The sequence below is a fragment of the Perissodus microlepis genome, chromosome 12 (assembly GCF_051167445.1).
Source record: "Perissodus microlepis isolate ML-2025 ecotype Zambia chromosome 12, ASM5116744v1, whole genome shotgun sequence".
NCBI classification, from domain to species: Eukaryota; Metazoa; Chordata; class Actinopteri; order Cichliformes; family Cichlidae; genus Perissodus; species Perissodus microlepis.
Genome location: NC_140472.1, coordinates 18,817,871 through 18,844,083, shown reverse-complemented (window position 1 = coordinate 18,844,083; position 26,213 = coordinate 18,817,871). Strand labels below are relative to the sequence as shown.

Genomic DNA, 26,213 nt, shown 5'->3' with positions numbered 1-26,213 from the left:
AAGGCAACTTTGCAGCCAGATGAATGGAAGAATCTGCGTGTAAAAACAAACATGCTTAGTAATGTCACCGGGGGAGGAATGCGATCTTTAGTTTGATGTGATTTGACAGTCATAGCTAATGCGCACTGGCAGGCCAAACACACCAGGAGAGCGGAAGGACGGGCCCCAGGGTGAGGGGAGGGTCAGGGCTGCTGCCGCTATCATTGTTAACCCCCTCTGCTGCTAAAGGAAAGAAGACGTCCCACAGAACGGCTCTTTTACAGGATGGGACTCGAAGTTGTACAAACAGGGACAAAGTGGGCATTAGAAGAAACCTCAAATGATTTCCCCTCCCAGTAATGCTGGCACCAGAGTCCTGATAACCTCTTCTTCCTGCCACTGTTGATATTGCTAGTTTCCATCACGACAGTGTGTGTTTCCCTCATGTGCAAACGCATTGTTAATGACTGTCCTTGCTTTTTATTTCCCCCCACTGCGGACCAAACACAACCTCGCTTTACCAAACACTTGTTTTCCGGTATTTTTCCCATTTAAAAACTGTGGGAGGATATCATAGCTGATTCCGTACAGCTGATTTGCACTTCACGAACTGGTGAAAAGAACGAAAGCAAAGCAAATTGGCGACCTGGAGAGGATCTGCAGAGTCATGTAGCATAACTGGATATTTTTTCTGCCTCTGTCATGACTAAGTATAACAGGTCTAAAAACCAAATCTACTAAAGATCACATCTTGTTGGGTGTGAAATAACTTTTCTCTTCCCGTCCTGAATCAGAACAGTTATGCAAAATCAAGTATTGCATAACCACTCTAATAGAGCCTTTTTCCTGCTGGTATCATCTCTGTCGCAGCATGGTTGTTTTTACGAGTCTTTAACTGCATAAAGTATTCTAACAATGTGGAGAGGAGGTTGCTCAGCTTATGGTCAGTTTAGCATGTGGGCGGTGTTTTGTTTATAGCTGTGAATGTGCATTTATTCAGTACATTTTACAGCAATAAACTGTTTATGGACAATATTTGAATCTTTCATCAGGAACATGAAAATTGATGCTGAGCTGAGAGGATGAAAAGACTCTCAAACCCGATCTGTGCACTTGAGGTGATCAGCATCAACATTTAACAGCCTGCAAACAAAGGCAGAGTAGAGCACAGATATTTTATTGCTGATTTCTTCCCATCGCTCCTTGTTTGAAGCCACCACTTGTCCGTGCTAGTTGACGGTTGTCTGTTTCTTGACTGTAGAGGTGAAACACTCATTCCTCTCCTTGCCCAACGAGTCCCATAGGAAGAATATTTATGGACTGACTTGTGGCGGCGTTTGCCTGGAGCAAAAGCAAAGCTGGCCGTCCGCCTGCTTGCCGAAGATTAACTTTGACGTTTCCGTCCTGAAATCCTCTCTGATTAAATATTTGCTGGCTCATTTAATATGAATGTGAATTAATGGTCAGTCAGTGAGTTTGTGCCCACTCCACTGGAGTAATATCGGTGATCTGGCAAAAAAAAAAAAAAAGACCTCCACAGCTCCTCCTGTCTCTTGTCTGTCTGCATTTCCTTTTTCTTCATGTGTCTGTTTTATTTAATTCTGTTCTCCTACTTTCTCCCAGAAGAAAGGATGCGATTAACTAAGCTGCAAAGTACGGTGGGATCATACTTGGGGTCAGGGAGGTTAGCCAGTGTTATTTGGTCAGTCAGACCTTCACTTTTGTCTGAAATATCTCAGCAAATATTTATAATCTGACTCATTTTGTAAAGATTTTGCATCTAAATAGTGATCCTCTGACTTTTCCTGTGAAAAATTGAATATTTTACCATAAAAAATCCACACAGACATATATTATATTAACATTAACTTGTGCTGGAACTGGCAGAGTTAGAGGCACAGTAAAGTGTGTACTTGCCTGTTTTTTAAACATGGGACTCATGCAGCTGCAGCATGCATCCACACTTTTGTTACTGTCGCTGGAACCTGCAAATTAACCACAAGTAGAGTTCAGTTTCACTTTGGTAACTGGGGAGGGGGGACCATGAATTATTAACAGCAGTAATTATCCTTTGTGTGTGGTCCTGTCGTGTTCATGAGAGGGAGAGTGATTAGATGTCACACGTGTCCGTTTGCTCTCATAAATCCATTTACTATACGATTCAGAAGAGAACGCTGATTTTAAGCTGCGGCAAACGAAACAGCCCCACTCAAAACCCCCGTGGCCTTCAAGCAGCCTGATCTCAGGAAGGACCGGTGCAAATTATTAGACTTGTGTTTTTGTCTTCGGTGAGGTAGGGGTCGTAAGCATTATGTAATACGCAGTTTGATTTTCAACCGCATAACCCTGGCTTCGACATGATTCAGCGTCTCCTGGGCAAACAGTTTTCGGTTTGAAACAAACACCAGCTTGTTTAGCAGTCGCCGAGTCGTCCAGGAATATCTTTTCTTCATCGACCGGGAGCGAAACACTGACGCAGGAATGATAAATTATTGTGGCTACAATGTGGAGTTGGAGTGCAGGAGTCACTTTTCAACAGTGTTTATACAGCTGTTGAGGAATTATCATACTGTGTAACTGCGTTATTGTGGAAAAGAGGTTGTTTCGTGGGAATGAAAGGATGACATTTCAGATACGTTTAAAGGAAGAGTTTATTATCGTACTTGTTTTCTTAGGGGATGGAAAAATTAACAGGCAGAAGCAGGCGTTTTTGTTTGTGTACAGATCAAACAATAAAGATGTTAATTAAGTTACAGACAAAGGAAATTAATGCATTTCCCCCAAATGTCAAACAGTTACTTAAATCTCTTGTGAATTTGTTTGTTCATACTCAGCGACTTGGCACCATCAGAGATTTACTTCTAAGATGTTATTTTTCGGACATTTTTTGAAGCTCCATTGTTTGTTTTTGTGTCCTCGTAAAGCTGACGTGAACATGACTGCAACATCTCAGAACGTCTCGTGTTTTTATCTGTGGAAGAGAGATCTGATCCTAAAAATGAACAAAATACACAATAATCAAGATGCGGAGAGACATCGGTAATGGAAGCCATCCTTACATCCAGGCAAAGTTTTGAGAGACGTCAAACAGAATGAGGGCCGTCTTTGTGTCAGGCTGAAGCACATGAATGTAAGCTTTTTCTCCTTGAGGGTCCGAGAGTCTTCTTAGACTACCGAGGGGAAAAGAAGAAGGGGAAGTGGGGGGGGGACTGCGGTGCCATTGAGGTTTCAGGTGACAAGTCTTCTGCAGATTTGTCCTGAGGCAGACAGACAGAAAAGTCACATGGGTGAGTGTCCCCTCAAATGTTCTGGAAAATTCCCTGACCTTGAGGAGTGTTGCGTTACACCATCCGACTGTAGCCTCTGGGGCTCGTCCCAGAACAGAGACTCCTTTGAGAGAAGCTGCAGAGAGTTTGGAAAGTCGGGATACAGCCATCCCGAAACACACACAACCAAAATAGAGCAATCAGTAAATCTTAAGCAGAATCATGAAAGCATGTGTTTTATGGATGACCACCCTTAATCTTCCAGATTTTTAACCTCTGCATTCTTTAAAAGATCTCTTTTTCTGTCATCTACACAAATGCCTTTTATTCCCACAAACAATAGATCTTAAAGAAAATGCTGCGGGGTAGAGCTTTGTTTTATTTTTTCCTGTCCTTTCTGCTTAGCTTAATTTATTAAAGATAATAAAGCACTCTGAGGCTCGTAGAGTTAATTCCTTATGACTGTTTGGCGCAACGGTTAAAAACAGAGTCGTTTCCAAGATACGTAATTGCTTTGAATCCTGTTATTTAATTTTCTGTGCTTGTCTTTGTTCCATCTGGTATTTCTGTTTACTGTGAGTTTGACAGAAGAATGAAGATTGCTTTCATTGCATAACAAAGTTGAACTGCATGGACCAACAGTATTGTAAAGGAAATGCTTCTGTGTCTTTTCTCGGATTGATTTGTAGCTTTTCAAGAAGTTTTACATCTGCCTTCTTTATCCTTTTGTAACCTGCACATGTTTTTTCTTCCACTCCACATGTGATGAAACTGACTCAGGTGTATGTTTATTCTCCCTGTGTGTGTGTGTGTCTTCACTGCAGATGGTAAGTCACGCCCTTTCTCTCCCGGATCATCTCAGTGAATAGCTGGCCGCACAGAGCTGAAAGGATCTCAGCTCAGCTGATAAATAAAACCCTCTTCCCTCCGCACAGTGTGGGAGAAAGTGCCACTGCGGTGCTGGTGTGGCATCTTTGTAGGCTGATAACTGAAGTGAAAGCAGCGTTTGAGCGATCATCTTTCACCTGGAGCCGCTCACCTTTCAGGACGTGGCCCCAGAGCCGGCTGTCAGGGCAGGTCTGTCAGTGGGAGCAGAAAGAGATTCTCACAACCGGCAGAGCAGCACAGATGCAAGCAGCCTTCCTTATGAGACTGGAGATTTATCCACAAGGGAAAAGACATGTTATTTTTTGGGTGACCTTCATGCAGGTCTAAGACTTTTTCATTGACTTTTATCTTTGCTTTAGCTGGTGCCCAGTGGGGCTGTGTGTGGTGTTGACTCTTCATCTTTATGATTTTTCATCACTGGGCGAGTGTGTCTGAGTGGCTGGGAGAGCCAGCATGGCCAAGCCTCTGCTGAAGATACAGCGCTACTTCCGCAGGAAACCTGTGCGATTCTTCTCCCTCATCCTCCTCTACCTGACCGCCGGGAGCCTCGTTTTTTTGCACGCTGGCTTCGTCGGGGACAACGGTCCCGGGGCCCGAGGAGGCCGAGACTCTCTTATAGCTTCGGAGATGGGCAGCTGGGCTTCATCGGACACTCGGGGACTTGGCCTCATGAGTAGGGTGTTTAAGGAAAAACGGAGAAGTGGACGGAGGTTCGGTCCCCCTTGGATGAAGAAAACTAGACAGGAGGGCCTTGGGATGGTGGGCAGGGGGCGAGACTACACCAGCAACTGGAACCGCGCGCTGAAAGGACGCAATGCCAAAGACCTGGATGATGGAAGAGGTGGGTGAAAACCGCTGTTGCAGTTGTGCACTTTTTTTTAGCTGGGGAGTTTTCCAAATAAACCATCTGAGCCACAACCTTTAGTTTCTTTTACATCTTAAAGCAAGTTAGCAAATGTCTCAAATGTTTGTTTATATGTAAATCTTTTAAGCAGTTTTAAACAATATGGTTCAGTTGTTAGTCCTGTCCAGGGTGAACGCCGAGTCATGCATTATGTCAGCTGGGAGAGGCTCCATTTGTCATATATGGTATGCTGTTATCGCACTTTTCATTTAACTGCTTAATTTTTAACTCTTTTCAATATGTTGCAGGAGAAAAATGCTAAATTGGCAACATAGCAGCAGCAGTGGTACAAATGCTGAACTTTTTATTGCAGGCTCATTCATAATGGAAGCTCACTGGCATACTCACAAGCTGCTTTTGTCCCACTTTGTGCTAAAATGAAACAGATCCCAAAAATTACAAACTGCTGCATCTTAATGACTCGACGCTACTAGCTGTAATTGGTCATGTGGGAGATCTCCTCAGAGTGGAGTGAGATGATAATTATAATTATGTCTTTTCTCCTGAATAAATCCTTTAAGGATCTCCCCGTCTCTGTGCTTCAGCTGTAGCTCCTTCACATGTTCTGCACATGCTCACATTTTGACTGACATGACAACAACCAAACGATTAGACGATTGTGGGATTAACCCCTTTATCTGGCTCATGTGCACAATCCCGTCTTAAAAGGTTTACATGTAAACTCAGTGCCAGCTTATTAAATCATAATGTGTTATGGAAACACTGGTGTAAGGCTGGGATGTGTCTACCTGCAGCTGACATCTCTGAGCTTGAACAGGACAAAGATCTTTTAAAATGAAACATGGACAAATTTGCTCCTGGCTCTGTTTTCTCTTCCTCCTCTCTGATTTTCGTATCGTGTCTATCACTTTCTTTGCTCTTGGATGAAGCACAAACATTTGAAAACAAAGTCAACAGTTCATATTTCTGCCATATGTATTTATTAAGTAAAAAACTACCCCTGTGTTGCTCCTATCTTCATGGCGAAACACAAGAGAAAACTATAAACTAGTTAAGTCCTTAAGAAAAAAGTAGTAACACCATTTTTTTCCCTCTTATGTTAACATGTAACATTTTACCCACAGTCGTTAGATAAGTGCAAGAAACTCAAAGAGCAACAGCGCCACGGAGGAAGAATACAAAACAGCATGAGTTCGAAACACTCGGGTGCCACTACTGAAAGCTAGAAACATTTTGCTCATCAATGGGAGTCCAGACACAGAAATATCACAATTTCACTGGTGAAATGTGAAGAGGCTTTACTCTCTCTGTGGCATGTTTTCAGCATCTGTGCCTCAATTACACTTCACAGCTCATCTCGTGTTACTACACTTTTGAACTCTTATTTAAATAAAAGGAATCTATATGGCAGTGAAAAGGTTTGTTAATGGGGAAAAAAAGCACCTTTATGATGGAAATGCACGGTAGACTTGAAAATTAGAGGCTTAAGTCTCCTCAGAGTCGAGTGGAATTAAAGTTCAACTACCTGCTGTACAGGTGGGAACTTTTTTTACCTTTTATTTTGTATTTCAAAATATTACTCCCTTTGTGTTAAACCTGTAAAGCAGATTAATTGTCAGGTGATGCTTAAAAGTGGTGCTTAAAAAAGAAATAATATTCCTGTATCGTTCAGCCAGCGAGAAACCCTCAGTTCGGCTGTGATAATCATCTGCTTCACGCACTGGCAGGGAGATAACTTCACTGGGAATGAGCACATGCTATCTAGCTGTTTCTATTTAATCATCTATAAAATCCTAAAATAGACACTTGAAAAAAGCGTAAATAAACAGACAGATTTTGTTTAAACTACCTTTTAGTGATGTTGGTTCCTGTTTTTTTTTCTCCAGAGAAGCTGTACAGCCAGGCGGGAGAGCTAAACTGCCATAAATATGAAACATAAGTGTGAGGGGCTGCTGCTCCATCTGTGTTATGTGTGCTATGACAACAGCAGAGTTCCCACCTGATTTTTAACTCTGGGAAAGACTCCCAACATCTGTAAGCGTGAAGCGGGTCATAATCCCTGAGTCACAGCACAGTAACCTGCTGTGAATTCAAATTTAGACTATAAAACAATGCACAAGCGGTAATAACCTTTTTTTTTTAGCCCCCTCTGCATTCAGAGGGAGCAAAGCAAACATGTTTACAATGTACACTCAGCCACCCCACGCCTCCACCCCCACGCTGCCCTTTTCTGAAGCTCTAACCTCACGGGATTGCAGCCGAACGTGATGATAGAGTAATTAATAACCTCAAAGCTATCGTTTGCGCTCGTGCATCCAGCGCCACTCATTAATATGTAGTGTTTAAGAGCCTTTTGTCTTCCAAAGGTGGCTGTGTTTGGGTTAAGAGTTTTTCTCCCCTTCTCTTTTTACTCCAAATGTAATAATTCACCTTGGCTCCAAATTTAATTTGAAGGGAATATTGCGATAAGATGCAGACCACGGCGCATAAGCACATTTTTGCTGTGTGGGCCAATTGCACAGATGTATGCTGCACAAATAGACAACAGGAGTAGGCTGGAGAAAGGATATACTCGGAGCACTATGGAAAATGTGATTCACCAGCTACAATGAGGTCATTTCGGAAGATGCTAAAATGATTGAAAACAATAATTGTATCAGTTGCATCTGCCGCTTCATCCTTTACCTTCGTGTAATGCGAACCAGAAGTGTGCTATTCAAAACAAGAGATGCTGTTTCATCAAATCTGCATTTCCCTCCATCAAAAAGCAGATTATTTTCCAGCTCAACAATAGGTAGATTACCATCCGCTGCAGTGCACAACATGCTGCTCAAATGCAGGCCTGTAGACCAGCACAATTAAGATAATGCAGGGGACTCTATGCTTTTTCCCATTTAGTTATTAACAGAGGTTTAAAGGGGTGATGGCAGAGCACAGATGGTGAGAGGTTTGCTGGTAGGGTCTGTGTAGCCCAGTTAAACACGAGAACGTTGTTCTAATGAGAGGCAAGAAGCTGTTAGAGGGTCATTGTATGCCTCTGCAGAGGTTCACTAGAGCCCAGCCCCCACACACTTCTGAAAAATGCAGAGAGATGACTGCCACTACAGTTACAGGCCACTAGAAGGGGATATCTGTCTTTATAAATAAATAAAGCTTCTGCCCCAGTTTGGACTCCCATGTGCGATGTCACCACAGCGTGACGCTGTGTGTGAGGACTCTAATGTGGATAAAATTCACCTCTGACACTTCTGACAAAGGGTTTTGATTGCTCTGTATGAGCTGTTACGTTAGAAATGTAATCTTATGTACATATAAGTTATGTTTTCTCTGCACACACGACCAACTGTGTTTTCTTTCCTTTTTCAGCAAAGTACATCGGCTGCTACATTGATGACACTCAGAAAAGAGCTCTGAGAGGAGTTTCCTTTTTTGACTACAAAAAAATGACTGTATTTCGTTGCCAGGACAACTGTGCAGAAAGGTATGACAGTAGCAAACAACAAAAAAACTCATCCATTAGGCAAGTTAACCTTCTTTTTTTGCTGTCTTTTGATTCCTACTGAGAAATAAAAAAAAAAAACCCTCCACTACAAAAGAGCTGAAGGGGAGATTAAAAACCTGCAGGAGATCAAAAGGTACTTTCCCATCGTAACTGAGCTAAAAAAGCAAAAAAATAAATAAATGAAAGAGAGAGAAAAGGTCACGAGGAAAGATGCACAGTAGACCAAGCAAGATGACCTCCAGGCCCATTTGTGGCTGCACACAGGCTCCCAATCGTATCACATTTTTATATCACATATAACAAATCCTTCACAGTTTTTGAGTTCCAAAGTTCATTCTTGACTCAACGTGACAGAATATGTTTGCTTATGGTGTGAAAATGTTTGAAAATGCTCTTGGAATAGGCTAAAGTATGAGCCAATGCTCCACCACAGACCACATGATATTTTAGGCATCCAAGTCCTCCCAACTTCGGATCTGCAGTTTCAAAAATACCCTTTTTCTATTTAATTGTGGTCATGGCACACAAACAACTTGCTGGAAGAACTTAACTGGACTGCCCCTTCCTCGGCCTCCGTTCAGCTATGGCCACATTAATCTGTTACTGCGGCCCAGGGCAAAATGAGCTAACCGGACCATTAACCTCCCTGTTTGTGTACGTGAATAGTTTTCCTGTGCTTGAGTAGAACATTGAACACAACGTACAAAACGAAATGACACAAGCGACGTGATAAAGACTTTAAAACTAGATTTTGACACGGCCTCTTCAGGCCTCTAAGATTATGCAGTGCTCAGCTTTTACTGTGTTTTAGTTCTGCATATTATAAAGAAATGTGATTGGTGTTTTGTTGAAACACTGAACTGCGGTTTTGAGTCACGCTGGCGTTGGTTTATAATTAAAGCCCATTCATTAAAAAACAAACAAAACAAAAAGCCTCAGGCCGTTTATTAAATTACATTTGCATTTATATCATGTTTTATAAGGTAAAAAAACATCAGTCGGTTTGTTATAATGCAAGTATTCTTTCACTGATTGCCAAAAAAATTCTGTTTTGTTTTAGGGTTTTTTTGCACTGCCACAGTTTTTATGTAGTAAAAATACACGCTCCAGTTTTCAAGCCATTCATCTCCCTCACTTCTCTTCCATTTGTTTCCCATTATCCTCTCATCCCGTCTCACTCTCCGCGATACCTCACCATCCTTCTCTCACCTCTTTTTTTCCCTCCTCCCTCCCTGTGGAGTACCAGGGACGGCTCTGTCGAATGCACTGAATTACACCCATGACTGATTCACAGAGCAGAGAATAGGAGCAGAGAGAGATGCCTGTTTTCAGCTCCTTCTCCTATTAGTTCTTGCCTCTTGCAGCCACGTTTGCTAGAGTAGCGGGTTAATAAAAGCAGACAAACAAATGTGGGGCAACACATCGTAGGGGGGGAAAGGGGTTTGGGTTTGATTGACAGCCTGGGGATTTCTCCTGTGTGAGGTATGCATGTTCGATGTCTAATTGCACCTGAAAAGCCTTCTGGGAGTCAGATCCTTCATCAGGCAACAGTACGGAGAGGAGAGGCCCTGTGTGATAAATTCTAGTATACTGCACACATTTATAATTGGCTTTGCTTAAGAGGCCTGCAAAGCACATAAGTTTTCTCGTTTTCACAGCGATGCATTATTCTTGAATAATATTTTCATGCACAAACCACATCAGTGGTTTGTTTCCATTGATTACAGCTCTCCCAGCTGCTCCAGAGGATGAACTGTTTTTGCCTGTGGAGGATTAAGGAACATAATGAAGGCTCAAAACAATCACTTAAACCTCTCTGTCTCCCTACACTAACAATGCTAATCCTTTTTTTCCTCTTCCCTCCAGGGGATATATGTATGCAGGGCTGGAGTTTGGCGCAGAGTGCTATTGTGGTCATAAGATCCAGGCGCCCAATGCTTCAGACAGCGAATGCAACATGGAGTGCAAAGGAGAGAAGAGCAACGTGTGCGGAGGGCCCAACAGACTGTCCATCTATAGGCTGGAGCTGAGTCAGGAGTCAGCGCGCCGCTGTAAGTCTGGCATCAGCATATCCAATAACACAACACGTCAAGTGTTTACTACTGCTGATATAAATACTCTATATCAACACTGACAGGTTCACAGTCTAAAATAAATGTGAAATGAATCCTTTAAATGGAACCTTCAAAAAGTTTAATTTCATTATATATTTGCCATAAAAATAGAATTTGATATTTGAAAATAAAATATTAAACTTGGGTCCCTTTCCTAAGATGGATCTGATTGGATATGAGTGTCCTGAGAGTCTGTACTTAGGCACAAAGATGTAATTTTGATTCAGGAGTGTAACACCCGCGGCTACTTTCAGGGAAAAGATTTGTTTTATTGCCACAGTCGGGAGCAGGCTGCTCTGTTGTGTTTACCTCTTTCCCCGGAGAGCTGCTCTACCTCTGCATCCTAAACACCGACTGCCTGCCAGTGGAAAACTTCAGTCTTGGGAGAAAGAGCTGATTATCAGGAGTTGTAATGATCTTATAGTATAGAATATGCCTAATTTTTTGATCCCCTGCTGGATCACTTACAAACTAATGAACAGTCTTTATTTCGTATGCTAGTTGAATTTTAATCGAGAGAGACAGAATATGAACTAAACATCCAGAAAAATCTTTCCTTTGTAACAAATTCAGCAGGGTGTCTAAAAATTATTTCTCCTGCTATACCTGTTATAAAACTGTGGCTTTCTTTGTCGCTTTGTTGTGGGAACTTTTTTCTTTATAATCTAAAAAAGTCCCGAACACATGGTGGGGTGACTCTACCCACCCTTTCCTTTTAGCATTCACTCTTCCTTTTTCTCTTTCTTGGCTCCTGCTTCTTGGAAATACTGTGAGATCAGAGAGAGTTACCATGCAGATATGTGGTGAATATTTTCACGGCTCAGCTGGTCTCTCCAGAGGTGTGCACTACAAAGCAAGATTATTGGGTTAGGGCGGTATTTCAAGCTTAAAGTCAAGGTTCTCATTGTGACGAAGGTGGCTGTACCTTGGTACGTTCAGCTTTATGCTGAACAGATAACCTGGTGCACAGCAGGTTATAATCACAACATGCTCCAAGTCCTGAAGGAAAACATTTTATAGATGCAACCTAATAAAAATGTTGGCACAGCTGAAGGAACCTGCTAAAAGACTGCAGTACAAAAATCACCATATATAGTCACAGTTCAGTAGATCATGCATAAAATGAATACTTTTATACTCGATCCTAGACCTGATTTTACTCTGCTGAAACCATGGCTGCTAAACAAAGATTAGATCTGTGATAAATCAGTTGAAATAATTGGACACACTCTAATGTAATTTCCACATTCCTGTTTTGGGGTATGGGCCATTGTAAAACCTGAATGCCCCCAGGCCTTCCTTTTGCTGTTTCATTGTTACAGCCCGTTCTTTTTCAATCTCTATCACCTGCTCTCCTCATAATGTCTCTGACTGAAGCAGGCGGCACTCAAATGATCAATTCTGAGTGGACGAAAAGTCTAATAATGCGTCCGAATCCTTCTTTTATGTGAGAAGCAGGAAGCCTGGATTAACAGAGACAGTTGATAGCAACCGTGGCGATATCCGTTATCTCTGACTGGGGGTTTGAGAAATTGTTGAGCCAGCTGACACAAAGAAAGTTTGGCTATGCTGAACCTGCTTCACAGTGCACCCCTCTGTTCCTCTGCTGTTTGTTTGTTATTATTCTCATTTCTGCTTTTAATCCTTCTATCTAACTGCTGCGCAAGCACTTCATGTCGGCATTTTCACCTCTAACCTCGATCTCATGTCATGTGAGGGCTGCTCAGAACATCAAAGAGGAAATGGAGGAAATGTGATGTGCTAGCTGTTTTGCGAGCTTTGCCAAGTAAATCCCAGCTCTTAAAAGCTATAATAACTGAGCACAGATGCATCGTTGATGCACTCTTTGTTATTGAGACCTCATTTTCTGTGATAGCTGGATGGATTTAAAGCTGCAGCATGTTAAAACACAGAAAGGTAACACAAACAGGATCCATGGAGAGAACGTGGCATTAAAAATGCAACTTTAAGTCAAGGAACAAGGTCAAAAATAAATAAAACATTTAACACACACACACAAACAGCACTAGAACTAATTTATAAAGGGGATATTCTCTTTTTTTTAAAGTCTGACACCACTGATCACTAATACTTCCTGTAAAGGAAAGGAGAGAGTGCTCAATAGTCTTGTTTACTGGTAGTGACATTATAAACTTTGAGAGGAAGGAATACCATAGAGACGAAGCTCCATTTGCATATTTTACTTGGCTATGTCTGAGCAAGCAAGGTGTCTTCATCACACTGTCTGTCACAGTGAAAAGCAGCGCTTGTTTGGTTTCTCTCCTCTGTCATTAATTCTTAACAGTTTGTTGACAACAGAGACATTTTCGTAAGTACTCTATACTGGCGCTGCTGACAGGTTGACAGCCTGCAATAAATGTGAAATGGATGTTTAGATTTCCTTTAGCAGTGACTTAAATCTGGGTGTCACCCTTTAAAGTGGTGGTGCAGTGCGAGAAACATTTCCATCGTGAATAAAAACTAATTTATCTTTTCAGTTAGGTTCAGCAGGCTGGAAAAAAAAAGGTCAATAACAAATTAAAATAAGGTTAAAAAAAAGACCTGCACATGAAGGAGAAGAGCAGCTTTTGTGATGTGTTGTCTTCACCAACATCAGACCACAGAGAGGATTTGAGGTTGCAATTCATCCCAGGGACACGAGTGCTGCTGTTAGTTTAAGGTCTCTGTGTTCTTTCGTGTTGGTAAGTGACAGTCTGGCTTGTTTTGTCTGTTTCAGATGGCAGTGCCATTTTCAAAGGGTGTTTCCACCGGCCAGACAATGTCACACTGGCTCTCCCCTTCAGCGCGGTCATCCAGAACATGTCTGTGGATAAGTGCGTGGACATGTGCACAGAGAGGGTGAGTGGATGTTGGGGATTTGTACGCTGCGTGAGTGTGTCTTCAGTGTATAATGGCTGTTGTGTTCCAGGAGAAATCGCTGGCTGTGCTCGCTGGAGATCGATGCTACTGCGGATTCCCAACGCCCCTCTTCTCCCTGCATGAGCTGGAGGACGAGGGCATGTGTCTCAATCGGTGCCAAGGGGAAGAGTTTGAAAGCTGTGGAAACGACAAGTACTTTGTCGTCTACCAGACACAGGTTCAAGGTAAATTTAAGTGTTTCCTGGCAGCGGCTGAAAAGCCACACATGTGTTGAAGCTCAAATGTTGGCCACATTCTGTTGGTGGGAAGTCCAAGTCAGACTCTGAGGTTTAGCACATTCAATTTAAAGTATGATAACGCATGTGGTATTCAAGTGCAAAGTGTCAGCATGAGCCTGAACTTTGTCTAACTTACACGTCGTGCAAAGTTTGCAAAATGATTTTGGCACTGACTGTTCAACCCTGAACTGTAGATGAGTCCATGTATGAGATGCATGAATCTGTGGTGGATTAAAGATGTGATCATGCAGTGAAGAAGATCATTTCAAAAATCACAGAATTTAAAAATCGACAGTTCTTCTCCTGCAGCTTTGCCACATCTGTTCTTAGCCCCTTCAACCAGACGTGCATCTTACACTCTAATATTAAGTTAGTGCTGTTTTGGGCCTAGCATGGAATTCAACTCAACTTCCTCATATTTATGTATTTACTGGCTCCACAGTTGCTTACTTTCTATGTTGACGGCATTGCTAACTATAGCACTCTGTGATGTGCAATAAAAAAAAGTTGTGGTTGTCTTCCTTATTAACTCACACTGCTACATCTGGACTACTCACTGGACTTCTAGCTTCTACTACTTGCATGTGCCTCTCATTTAGATAAGATGCCAACTTCTGTGTTGAGCTGCCCAGAATTCACAATGGTGATCATCACTTGTGATGAGAATGGGATCTATAGATCAGATCCAGATCTGTCAGTTGGATGCAGCAGAATCCCAGCAGTGATAGGGATTAGGGAAAAACCCCTCGGAATCTAGATGCTGGTGATGGAGATGAAGATGGAGGCTTGGATGGAGCCTGACATGGGAGAGGGGAGGAAGCTGGTTGCATGAAGGCATCTGGAAAGGAAAATGAAAAATCCGCAGTGATATTTAAAGTACATGGAGTAGCGGCTGATTGGCCTGAAGAAGGCAGGCAGAAGGACAATTGGACTTGTGATCTTGCAAAGAGCTTGACAGTGTGGGAAAGGGGAACTGATGTAAAGCTTAGATAAGTTACCAAACATCCGAGAAGCAGACAGATGTTTGAATACAGATCTTTCTTATTAAACGTATGTGTAAGCTTCATTTAGACAAGTTCATGTTTTTAAATTTTGTAGGCAAAGTCCTGAAACTTCACTCTTGAAGCTGCTACTCGTCTAAAATGACGTCTGATTGGTCGAAGTGCCTCTTGAAAACAGAGCCCAGAGGAGGTGCAGGAGTGTAGTTCCCTCTTAGACCACTTGAATTACAACGTGCCAAAAGGTTATCGTGGATTTTTGTCATATGACATGAAAACTATATCACCTGCGCTAGTATCAATTATTTAATTCCTCTGCTAAGCTAATTCTGAGCAGCAGGTACATTTTGAGTACCTCCACACTATCCAAAAGCTATCAGCCCGGTTTTTAGGAAACTTCATGGAGTAGTGGGGCTAAAGGAAGAGATAATTGACTTCAGAACCACATGAAGAGAAATGGATAAAGAGGTGGGATTCATTTGTATAGATGTCAGCTTTGCACTCTCACATTCAGGTACAGACGAGACCACCAAGACTAATTTGGAGGAGGTGGCTTTAGTTGTACTTCCAAAGGAACTCCATAGTGGGAGCATGATCCAGCTCAGAGGCTAAGAGGTGTGTGCTGGCAGTCTGAACAAACACACCTTCCCATTGCCAAGCACACTTTGCATTCAGGGAGAATGCAGCGTGCACAGTTTTTAGCAAACTGAAGTGAGGGAAACAGATATATAAATACGAATGTTGGGAGTAAATGTGTTATCTATGCTTCTTCCCCAGACACATGTGCTCAGTAAGCAGACTGAATGTTCTGGTGTGGTTTGCAGTGACGCACTTTGGTCCGCTTGGAGAGTTCCCTGTTTGACCAGAAACCAAATATTGGGGAAAAGCTGCAATTTATGCAAACTCATTGACTAAAGAGCAGTGAACTAATGCTACGAGTCCTAGGACTAGTTGTACCAAAGTAACAAGTGGTTGGTTGGTTATAAACATGGCTTATAAACCCTGTTATAAATTTCCACATGTTCCTTTGTTCTGGTGTCCAGCGTTGGCTATACTTACTTTATGTCAACAACAGACGTAACTCGTGCTCAGTTTCAAACTGTATAAACCAAATCAACACTGAGATTCATTCAGGAGGCTTCACTTTCAACCAGTTAATATTTCAGGTATCTCACAGCATAAATCACAGCCTCAGAGTTACTTTTAAATAACTATGACTGTTCTCATTTGAGCTCACAACATCAAATGAATTACAAACTAAAAAAACCTCCAGCGTCACACTTTAAACCTTAACCCAGTCACAGCGTTAACACTATCAGCACTGTGCCATATGCCAAGGGTTCAGCATCCCAGTATTGAAAATAAATACACGCAATCACACACACAGATTATCGGTACATTATGAAGCTTAAAAAAAGCGTTGTTTGTAACATAGCTCCTGCCTTTTTTTTTCTTAAGATGCCATGGCAACAGACTAAACTAAGATAAACAGCCGTGTCCCTAAAAAGACTCATTACACTAGTACTAAAAGGTTGTGTGTGTGTGTGTGTGTGTGTGTGTGTGTGTGTATGGTTTCCTGGTATACCAACCTGAAAAACACACAGGAATGAAGACATGAACCACTTATTCATATGGAGTGGGAAGGGTCCCTACCTTAGGAAACCCAGATGCAATACACCAAAGCACTTTGGCTCCAATTTAATTAGTTTCTCTCTCCATTTCTGTCATGAAGTAAAAATAATAACCTTCTGTTTGCACAACAGGTATAATTATCCCACTGTGGCTCCCTTTTTCCTAATACTGAGATATTTTGCTTGTTATAAGCTGGAAAAACTAAAAATAAATACAAAGCTTAAAACCACAACATGTGAACAATTTCGGGAATAAACAGAAATAAAAAAGTCTCAGCATTTTGTGTGCGCACAAACAGGATGCAAGTGTGAAAACACCCGAGTGTGTCCACGCAGTTTAAGCAGGAGCAGAGGGCACTAAGAAAAAAAATGGCTGTGATATTATTGTCTGGAGTTTGCAGACATGCACACGAACACAAAATATGAGGAAGTCACACTTCTGAGTTCTTCTGCCTGACCCCCCCCCCCCACACACACACACACACGCATGCACTAAATTCTTATTTTCGTGCCATTATGCACGCTCGATGTTGCAAATCATCCGAACATTATTTATAACTTTACATTTTTATTTGTTTTTTTTTCCTTTTTTGTAAATTTGCAAATTTTTAAATAGTTTATGCTCTAAAACGTTTACTTAAAACAATATCATCATGAATGTTCTTGGATTTGACTGTAAAATCTTGGCTTCCAGACACATACATGCTTATCGCTGTATTTCTTGTTATTCCAAATATTGTTATGAAGCTCAAAAATCCAGAATAGGTCTGTCTTCAGTCCAGGTTGTTGTGGGCAGTGTTTCCTTAATGCAGTGGACAGATGTGGCTTGGATCAGCAGAGTCACATTGCAGTAAACAGAAATGGAGGTTGCTGTGAACAAACAAAACAAAAATCAGCTGCTGTGGGAAATGAACTTCATGTGATCATTCTTGGCAAGCTGAACCCAGAAAAGGGAACCTGTCAGAGGTCTGAATGTGTTAGCTTTAAATCTGGTTTCAGTTGGAAAAACCAATTGTTTACCACACCACGTGGTTTTGGCCCAATGCTACACCCTACAAGGGAAGACAGTAGTGCTGTGAAGCTGAGATGTTGTCTGGTTTGTGACCACTTGCAGTCAGTTGCTTTGTTCACAGAGTGTCTGAGAGAGATTGCAGTTGGTCTGGATCATGAATATTTGGAGACAGGTTGCATCCTGTTGCAAGTTTTAAGGAGATTGTTTTTACACTTGCATGACTGAGACATAACTCAATAATTCAAACCCTAATTATTACAAAATCGAACACAAATGTTGTATATCTAAAAGGTGTAATAGTCTGGATGGAAACAGACATGTCAACTTGAGTTGTTGGGAGACTGTTTGAAGTTATTAGGTGACATTTTGTGGAGAAGAATATAATAAAACAAGCCCGCCTTGACATTTCTTCTTTCTATAATAATCATCCAAAGTTGAAACTGAATAATTCTGTGTCTGTTATTACAAAACTGTGTAAATACGCAGGAAGTGACTGATTTTCAGTATTAATTTTAAACTTTGAGGTTCATTTAATCGGCTGATCTTTGTCCACTGTCAGATAATCGGTGCATGGACCGGCACTTCCTTCCCACTCGTGCTAAGCAGCTGGTGGCCCTCGCCAGTTTCCCTGGAGCTGGCAACACCTGGGCTCGCCACCTTATAGAGCTCGCCACTGGCTTCTACACCGGCAGCTATTACTTTGATGGCTCCCTGTACAATAAAGGTATGCCTCGGCATGTTTTTGACACGATTCACAGACGCTCAGCCATGAATGCACCACTGTGGATGCTATAAAGTCACTCTGGGCTGTTTCACAGGATTTAAAGGGGAGCGCGACCACTGGCGGAGTGGGAGGACAATATGCATTAAGACACATGAGAGCGGCAGGAAAGAAATCGAAGCCTTCGACTCCAGCATCCTCATGATACGAAACCCCTACAAAGCCTTGATGGCAGAATTTAACCGGAAATATGGTGGACATATTGGATTTGCTTCCCAGGCCCACTGGAGAGGGAAAGGTAAGCTGCTGAAATCTCTGGATCAGTGAATATTATGTTGCACGGAAGTCTCTCCGTCATCGTACTATGAAGAAAATGAAAATAAAAGACTTCATTAAACTGAGGCACTGAGGGCATATTTCATTTTTTGTGCTGATAACATTGTGGTGAACAAAGTTTGAGTAAAGCTTCACAATAAGTAGAAACTGAAACACTGCAAAATGAGAGAAAGACAAAAGAACTGAGAAACTGTGATATAGAAGGGCAAAGGATTGAGGAAATGCAATCAAACTCTGGCCTTTTTTAGCGGTTTGACCTGCACCAGTGTGGCTGAGCGCAACATTTTGTCTTTTGAAAATCATTTACACCATTTAGCCACAGCATCAGCAGTCAGATAAATTAGAAATGTTTATGACAAGTCTGATTCAGATCTTCAGTCTAGGTTTAAAGTGGGAAATATATGTATACATGATCTGAACACTTAGCAGCTTACTTTGTTTCCTTTTTTATGCAGTTAGCTGCAGATGTTATCAGTCAGAAAACAAATACACAGTTTAAAAAGCTGGTGAAATGTCTTCCATCCAGGAAGTCACAGTTTAGTCATGTTTAGTTCCTCTTTTGTCCACTTGATGCTTAAAATAATGGATTAAGTTCATTTTTCATTAATAACTATGTCTAAAATATAGAGATGTCTTTATATTTCAGGCAAATTTTGCTCTTCCTATTGCATTCTTCATGTCTTAGTAACCGTGGCAACCGCTTTTGTCTCGTCACTGTATCGTCTGTCTGACTTTATGCGAGGTTTCATCAATTTTTTTTCCCAGAGGCTGGAGAGTTGCCGACCCAGCAGTTGTCTCTCTTTGTGGAAACATCAGCACATTTGGCCTGCCATTTCCAATGAGTGTTTATTCCCTCTGTTGTTTGGAAAATGATGCGGTGACATCACTAAAGAGAAAGGCTTTCTGACAGCTGCCACTTCGAATAGACGGAGAGCGGGTCAGCGTGACATTGTGCGCAGGGCCCCACATGTACGATTTGATGCATTCACCTCCGCAGAGGGAGACTATGGGGCACAGATGATGTTACAGACACTGATGCCTTCCAGCGTGGCCCCATAATGTCAGCTCAGGGGCAAGTGCAACTTATTTTGGAGGTCATGCCATTTTAGAAAGCACAGTGAGTTATTTTCCACTGTTATCTCGTAGATTTAGCGGCTATACAGATGCCTTTTTTGGGGTATTCTGTCAAAAAGATACTGTCTGTGTCTTCACTCTGAAATGAGCAGAACAGGATTTTGGAGAAAAAGTTAAAATACTTTGATGTTTTTTATTGTAACTTCTGTATTTGCAGCTTCTTGGCATTTCTGCACTGCTGGTTGTGTTTTTGGGTGAAATTTCTGATATTCTGTCCACTCTGGCACTAAAGTTGCCTCTATTATTGGTTTCTGAGACATTGCGAACTCAGCAGACTTTAAACTTTATCGACACCCTCTCCCAGCAGTAAAGATTTGTCCTTATGCAGCATAGCTCCTGCCAGCTCCCACTTTTTATGGGCCACTAGATGAAGCTGAAAGAAAAGGTTTTCTCACAGCAGCTCTGCAGTTTGAATGACAACCAAAAATGTCCGGACATTTCAGAAATTACTTAATGTGCCCTCCCTGCCTCTGGAGTTGAATGACATCAGTGCTAACACAGTTAACACAGCTCTCACTTCCTCTTAACTCTATGCCCACGCTGACACTTTGACTTTTTTGTACTGAAGTTCATTTTACCGAGAACTTACATTTTATTCGAACAGACAAAACGTACATGCACTTAGCAATATAAGCTCTTTGACAATTATGACTTAACAACCTTTGGTAACCGCTTCTTCGTCTAAGCTGAAATCTCAAAGTGAAAATTTTCTGGTGTTAATGGAGACGGCGTCAAAAATGAGTGGATTAGTAGATTTTTGCAGGCATTTTTTGTATGTCTCAGTTCTGTTGTTTCTTTTTTATTATCTTTCTTTCACTTACACTTTTGGTTTACAATTGTTTCATCATTGTCAAGCAAAAGTCTTGAGCCACCCTTTCTGGTGTTTTTTGAAGTGCTCTTGAGCACTTTGAAGTGGCTTTCTGAAGGTCTTTCAAGGTTTTGCTTTGGAAATCGGCTGCCCCGTCACTTCTTTTTAATTGCAGTCTGCTATAGCAGTGCTTTTTTGTATGTTGACCTATGAGTCATTCGAGCATAAAGGCAACCAACTCAAAGGATGAACCAGTGTGTGTCAACACATAACAGACAAACTTAGCAAAGAACCAATTTTAAATTGTATCTTTAGGCACTTTGTACTAGCATGCTGACAAAAAAATTAATACGTTGTTCCCATTTCTTTATTTGAATCTATGAAAAATGCCAAACATAACACAGTTAATTAGGATAAAATACTATTTTTGCAAGAGCAAAGAGCTATTAGCCAAAACTTGGTATATCGCAGCATGGTGTGCCGTGTGTCTTTTAAAAACCGAAAAATTAGGAAATTGAAGAAGTGGAGGTCAAAAGAAGAAGTGTCAGGCCTGAAAAAACTACAGCTGATAAACAATATCTGAAAGTCATTTTCTTAAAAGACAGGAAAAAATCCAACAAAGACCTGACACAGGACGCCAGAGGTGATCCATCTGCTGTTCACAGGGTGGCTGTAGATGTTCTTCCTGCTGTATTTCAGTCTGTACTGTAAAATGCCTTTTAACTTGTGCACTGGTACCCAAAACCCTCATTTATTTATGCTCTGTGGCCTCTTTGTCCTGCAGAGTGGCCCGAGTTTGTCAAGAACTATGCCCCTTGGTGGGCGTCCCACACGCTGGACTGGCTGCATTATGGGAGGAACGTCCACGTGGTCCACTTTGAGGATCTGAAGAGGGACCTGTTCACCAAGCTCAAAGGAATGGTCGAGTTTCTGGGTTTGAAGGTTTCTGAGGATCGCCTGCTCTGCGTCGAGGGCCAGAAAGACGGGAACTTCAAGCGGTCGGGGCTACGTAAGCTCGAGTACGACCCGTATACTCCTGAAATGCGTTCAAACATCAATGAACTGATCAGAACAGTAGATGCTGCTTTGAAGAAAAGAAACATGTCTGGGGTTCCAGAGGAATATATGCCAAGATGATAAATGTGAAGACCTCTGTTTTCCTTTTTATTTTGTTAGTTTTCCTTTTTATTTCTGCACATCTTGTAGAATTTCATGAGATAAAATAGATTTTTTATTGTGTTAGATGTCTGTTAAGTCATGTAGATGGACACCTATTTCATTTTTTCAGTCATCTGTTTCTTTTTTAAACGAAACTAAATCAGCTTCATGCATTCATGGAGTAGACGTGACAGTTTTAGCAGGCAAGGTTTGTGTTTCTCTCATTTGCTGAATGAAAAGCACTCCTTATCCTGCTCTATGCACATGTGCTGTGTAGGCATGTGCACATGCCTTAACACAAAAAAGCTACAGTAGCTGTGACTACAGAGGGGCTCATCTGACTGTGCTGACAAAAGATACGATACAACACTGCAAAGTGTGTTCAGTGAGCTTATTTTGTGCAAAAGAAAAGTCAAAACATTAATTTTCCTGCTGCTATTACAGTTACAGAACTATTTTATATAAGAAGCTCACTGAAAGCTGTATCTCTTTGTTAGGGGGGGAAATGCAATATGCAGGGTATAACTACCTGATGGTGATGATACTGTGTGTTTCCAAGATTTTGTAAGGTGTTTAATTCACTGTATGTACGAGAAATCAGAAGGTTATTCAAGAAGCTGAGTTATCCCTTTCGAAGAGACTGACTCGAGGAGAGAAGAGGATTAATGTCTGCGGCATTTATTTATCTCCCGTGAGCAGCGCACACGTTGATTCATTTGGCTGTGAATATGTTTTCTTAACACTGGACTCGATGCAGAAATCCAAAAAGCACTTCGGTGTGCAACACCTTCCCCAAAGATCACTGAGGAATTAGGCATTACACTCGTGTAATAGACTGGAGTTTACCTTATAAGTAGTGACTGTTCTAGAGGTTTATTTATGAGAGCTAATCATACTGAATGTGAAAACTGTCTTTTTTCTTTTTTTTTACTGCTTTGTTGTAAGAAAAGCTTTGAAACCGTTAAAGCTCGTAATCATTTTCCTATTCCTTGTTGAAAAAAACAAAAAAACTCCAGCAAACCTTTGTGCAGCACGTCTTAAAACGGCACTCGATCTCCTCTGCCGCTTAAACACAAACAAATACACAGATTGATGAATCCAAGAATAAAAAAACAACAACAGCACCGGTGATTGAGAGCCAGACAGCATTAACTGACTTCCATTTTCAGTATAATAAAACTATATTTTTATAGTGTATGCTGACACGTTCAAAATATTTGTATTGCAACAGGCAAACGGGAGAGGTTGTTTCTATTTTTAACACATGCTTTAAACTTTATTGGCTCTTTGCATTTATTGACAAGCCGGCACTTATTGAACAGGTGTCACATTTGAATGTATTTTCTATGGAATGAATGTAATGTAATATGGCCCAATAAATGAGTGAATCCAAGGAGTGACTCATGTCTGAATTTTTAGAAATCTGCTACGATCTGTAGTAGTCTTAAACATTTTTATTAATATATCACATACCATATCACAATAGCGATCTGCCTGTAACTACAGGTAAGAGAAAAAGTGTTTTCCTGCTGTGACCCTTAGGCGCTCTGTAGTTTTATGGTTCAGTGTGCACAACAAGGCTTTCCTGTAAACCTCTGAGAGCGCAGCCAAGAGAAAAACAAGACTAAGCATTGACAAGCGTTCTGCTTCGTTACCTAAAGCTATAAATACTAATGTCATGTGCTGCTAACATGCACGTGCTAATTTCTTTTACCAGGTTAAATATCAAAACATGTATATGAAAGACAAACATTGGAGACAGATTTGCCTTCAGAAGTGCTCAACAAGGGGCTGGAAACATTCTTTAAAGATTTCGGTCCATATTAGCATCACACTGCACATCCATGATGTGAATCTCCGGCTCCACCTTATCTCTATTGGTTTGAGAGCTGGTGACTGTGGAGGCCACCACAGTAAACTCGCTGTGATGCTTAAGAAACCTGTTCGAGATGGCTTGGGTTTTGCGGTGTGGTGTGTTATCCTGCTGGAAGTCGGATAGAAGATAAGTACACTGTGGTCATAAAGGGATGGACATGCTCAGTGACAACATTCAGGAAGGCTGTGGTGATCAAACAATGCTCAGTTCGTCCAAAGTGTGCCAGGAAAGTATCCCCCACACCATTACACCACCAGCAGCCTCAACTATTGATAAAGGATGGGATGCCAGTTTCTAAGGAAGAGCAGCTGGTTTGCACAATGTCTACATGCATAAATGCGCATTAATGAGCAGTTGAACAGACCTACCTAATGATGTGGCCAGTGAGGACGCAATAACATTCAAACTGTGTTTATAAATTAAAATAGTACAAAATGAATATAATACAAGTGAAAACTCATTTAGCCCATTTAGAATGTGAAACCAGAAACACATCTAAAGAAAGTTTGAACAGAGACATCTTTTTCTCTCTTTTTAGCAACACTCTGTACATGTTAGAGAACTGAGAAAACAACCTGCTGCAACATAGAAAGCAAAGGGTTTCCCAATTCTTGCTTAATCCAGGAATGCACCTTACAAACCAACCTTCTCTCTTTCTTTTTTTTCTAGCAGGAAAGAGGGTTATGTAAAAATGTAGGTTATTCTTAGGAGGGTAAACACTGTCTTATTTTAAACTTTGCTGTAGTAAAAGTGTGTTGTTATGTATGTTTCTCCTGTAGAGTTGTGTCTTTTCACTCTTGTGTTATACCACCTTATAATAACATGACAGCACGTCTATTTCAGCCTTAGCAGGGCCTCCTGTGATTCTGACCCTGTAATTTGGTGATTTAGTCCTTTTTGACTTTAATGATCAGCTCCTGGGTCTTGTTGTGTTTCCTTTCTTTTAAAGATGATAGCAACCTAACCATCTCTTTCAGTTTAATTAGTAATAAAAACATTAATAAAAACCTTTGATTTAACTATTTTTCATTTCTTTTTTTTCTCGAATGCTTTTTGTTACTTTTCCAGATCCCTTGGACCTTTTAGTGAAACATAATTAGCAGTAAATATTGAGTCTGACTAGCAAAGTTTTGGACAAAATAAAAATCAAACAAAATGCAGCGTTTGAGTATTTTTAATTGAGTTTGAGAACTAACTCAATTATCTTTAAATATTTGTACAAAAAAAATTTAATGGCAGCTTCTAGAGGTCCAAGATGAAAATTCTTTATCTTTTGGCTGTGCCCTTTCTCCATCTCATCCGATCCCTACACTGCTCTACACCACTACATCCATGAATTTTCTCCATGGTCTTGCCCTTTTACTCCGGCCTCACAGCTCCATATTCAACATCCTTTGTCCTACATATATATCCACTATCCCCCCTCATTTACCCAGGCTTGGGACCAGCACTAGGAGTACCCTGGCCTGTTGCCCTCGGTGGTTGGGTTGTCCAAGAAGAAAAGTGAGCGGAATGAAAAAGTCATGAGAATTTACCTGAGGCTTGTGGATATCTGTGCTGAAATTATTGGCAGTCTATTAGAAAAAGCCAAAATGTTGACCTCCTACTGGCTGGAGGAAAATTGAAGGGATTACCAAAGATATCAGGATTCATCCTCTGTGACCTCTGCCAGACGGATGTAAGCGAGATATTTCTTGTCTTGTCTTTCTCTTCCCAACCAAACAGCATTTATACTACAGCTGTCTAGTTTTGGGTGAAAGGCATCACAAAACGCATTATATATTTCTGAAATGCTGTAATATAATAGATTACTGTACAGTTACTATCAGATAGTCAACTACAGCTAGTTATCTGGATGATCTGTGATTAGAGAGAAAGAAAATCATCCATTGTGCCTTTTTCCTGCAAGCAAGCTCCAATGAGCTAATGTCAGTTGTGCTGGGAAGAAATAGACCACTCTGCATCTTTCCATGAGTGGAGATGTGAACTATACTTTTATTTTTACTGCACCAAAGAGAAATAACATGATGGTAAAGATCCAGGACAGAAACATCTATCCAGTGCCGCTGAAATGACTCTTTGAAGCATCTGTACAGACAGCATGCTAACACAAAGCTCGAAGGCAAGAACCCAGAGTGATGTTACAGCTGAGTGTAAGCCAACCGCAGCCCGGCAGCTTGAGCCTGATCTTCATCATGTAACCAAAGCAGGGATGACATGCAGGCTTGTGATGTTGTAGCCTCTGTTGCTATTCTTGCATGTTTCACTACGTGTTTTAGGTAGTGGCTGCTGTGGGAACTGGTGCAGTGAAGCTGCATCCTCAGCACTGAAGCTAAATAAGAGCTGTATAAAGTGTACATTGGTTGTCCCAGGGAGATAGCTGAGGTTCCTGGACATTACTGTAGCCACCACACTCAGACCAGACACTGTCCAGTTATCCAGAAAGTTGAAAGAAGTTAGTCTGTTATGCTGGAGCTGACAGTCCCGTGGGAAGACCAGTTAGAGTACAGTAAGCTCAGGAAAGAAAGATGTGGACCTAGTTGCCAGCTGTCAGAGGCAGAGGTGGAAGGTGTGAGGTGAGAGGGGTGAAAGTCTTTGCAGGCCAGTCTCTACTCTACACTGAGTCATACTGCTGTTGGGGATATGGAGACTCCAAATGAGTAAAACTGTCAAAAAATCTTGGAAGCAGCATAGAAGCTGGCTTTGGCTGAAGAAGGGTGATCCATATCAGAGGATCCCTGGATACAAGCCGGGGCCTGGCATACCC

The 26,213-nt window shown here is 41.4% G+C and overlaps 1 protein-coding gene across 1 annotated transcript in view; it reads left to right on the top strand.

Annotated features, from left to right (window-relative positions):
• The window catches only part of wscd2 (WSC domain sialate O sulfotransferase 2), a 41,418-nt gene extending 18,455 nt beyond the window's left edge, over positions 1–22,963 (top strand). The window contains exons 2-9 of the mRNA XM_084945485.1: positions 4,070–4,974; positions 8,365–8,479; positions 10,367–10,551; positions 13,352–13,473; positions 13,544–13,718; positions 17,973–18,137; positions 18,232–18,432; positions 21,197–22,963. Of these exons, the coding sequence (XP_084801611.1) occupies positions 4,587–4,974; positions 8,365–8,479; positions 10,367–10,551; positions 13,352–13,473; positions 13,544–13,718; positions 17,973–18,137; positions 18,232–18,432; positions 21,197–21,549 (1,704 nt within the window). The 5' untranslated portion in view covers positions 4,070–4,586 and the 3' untranslated portion in view covers positions 21,550–22,963. The remainder of the gene's footprint in view (positions 1–4,069; positions 4,975–8,364; positions 8,480–10,366; positions 10,552–13,351; positions 13,474–13,543; positions 13,719–17,972; positions 18,138–18,231; positions 18,433–21,196) is intronic.
• Positions 22,964–26,213: the final 3,250 nt, after the last annotated feature.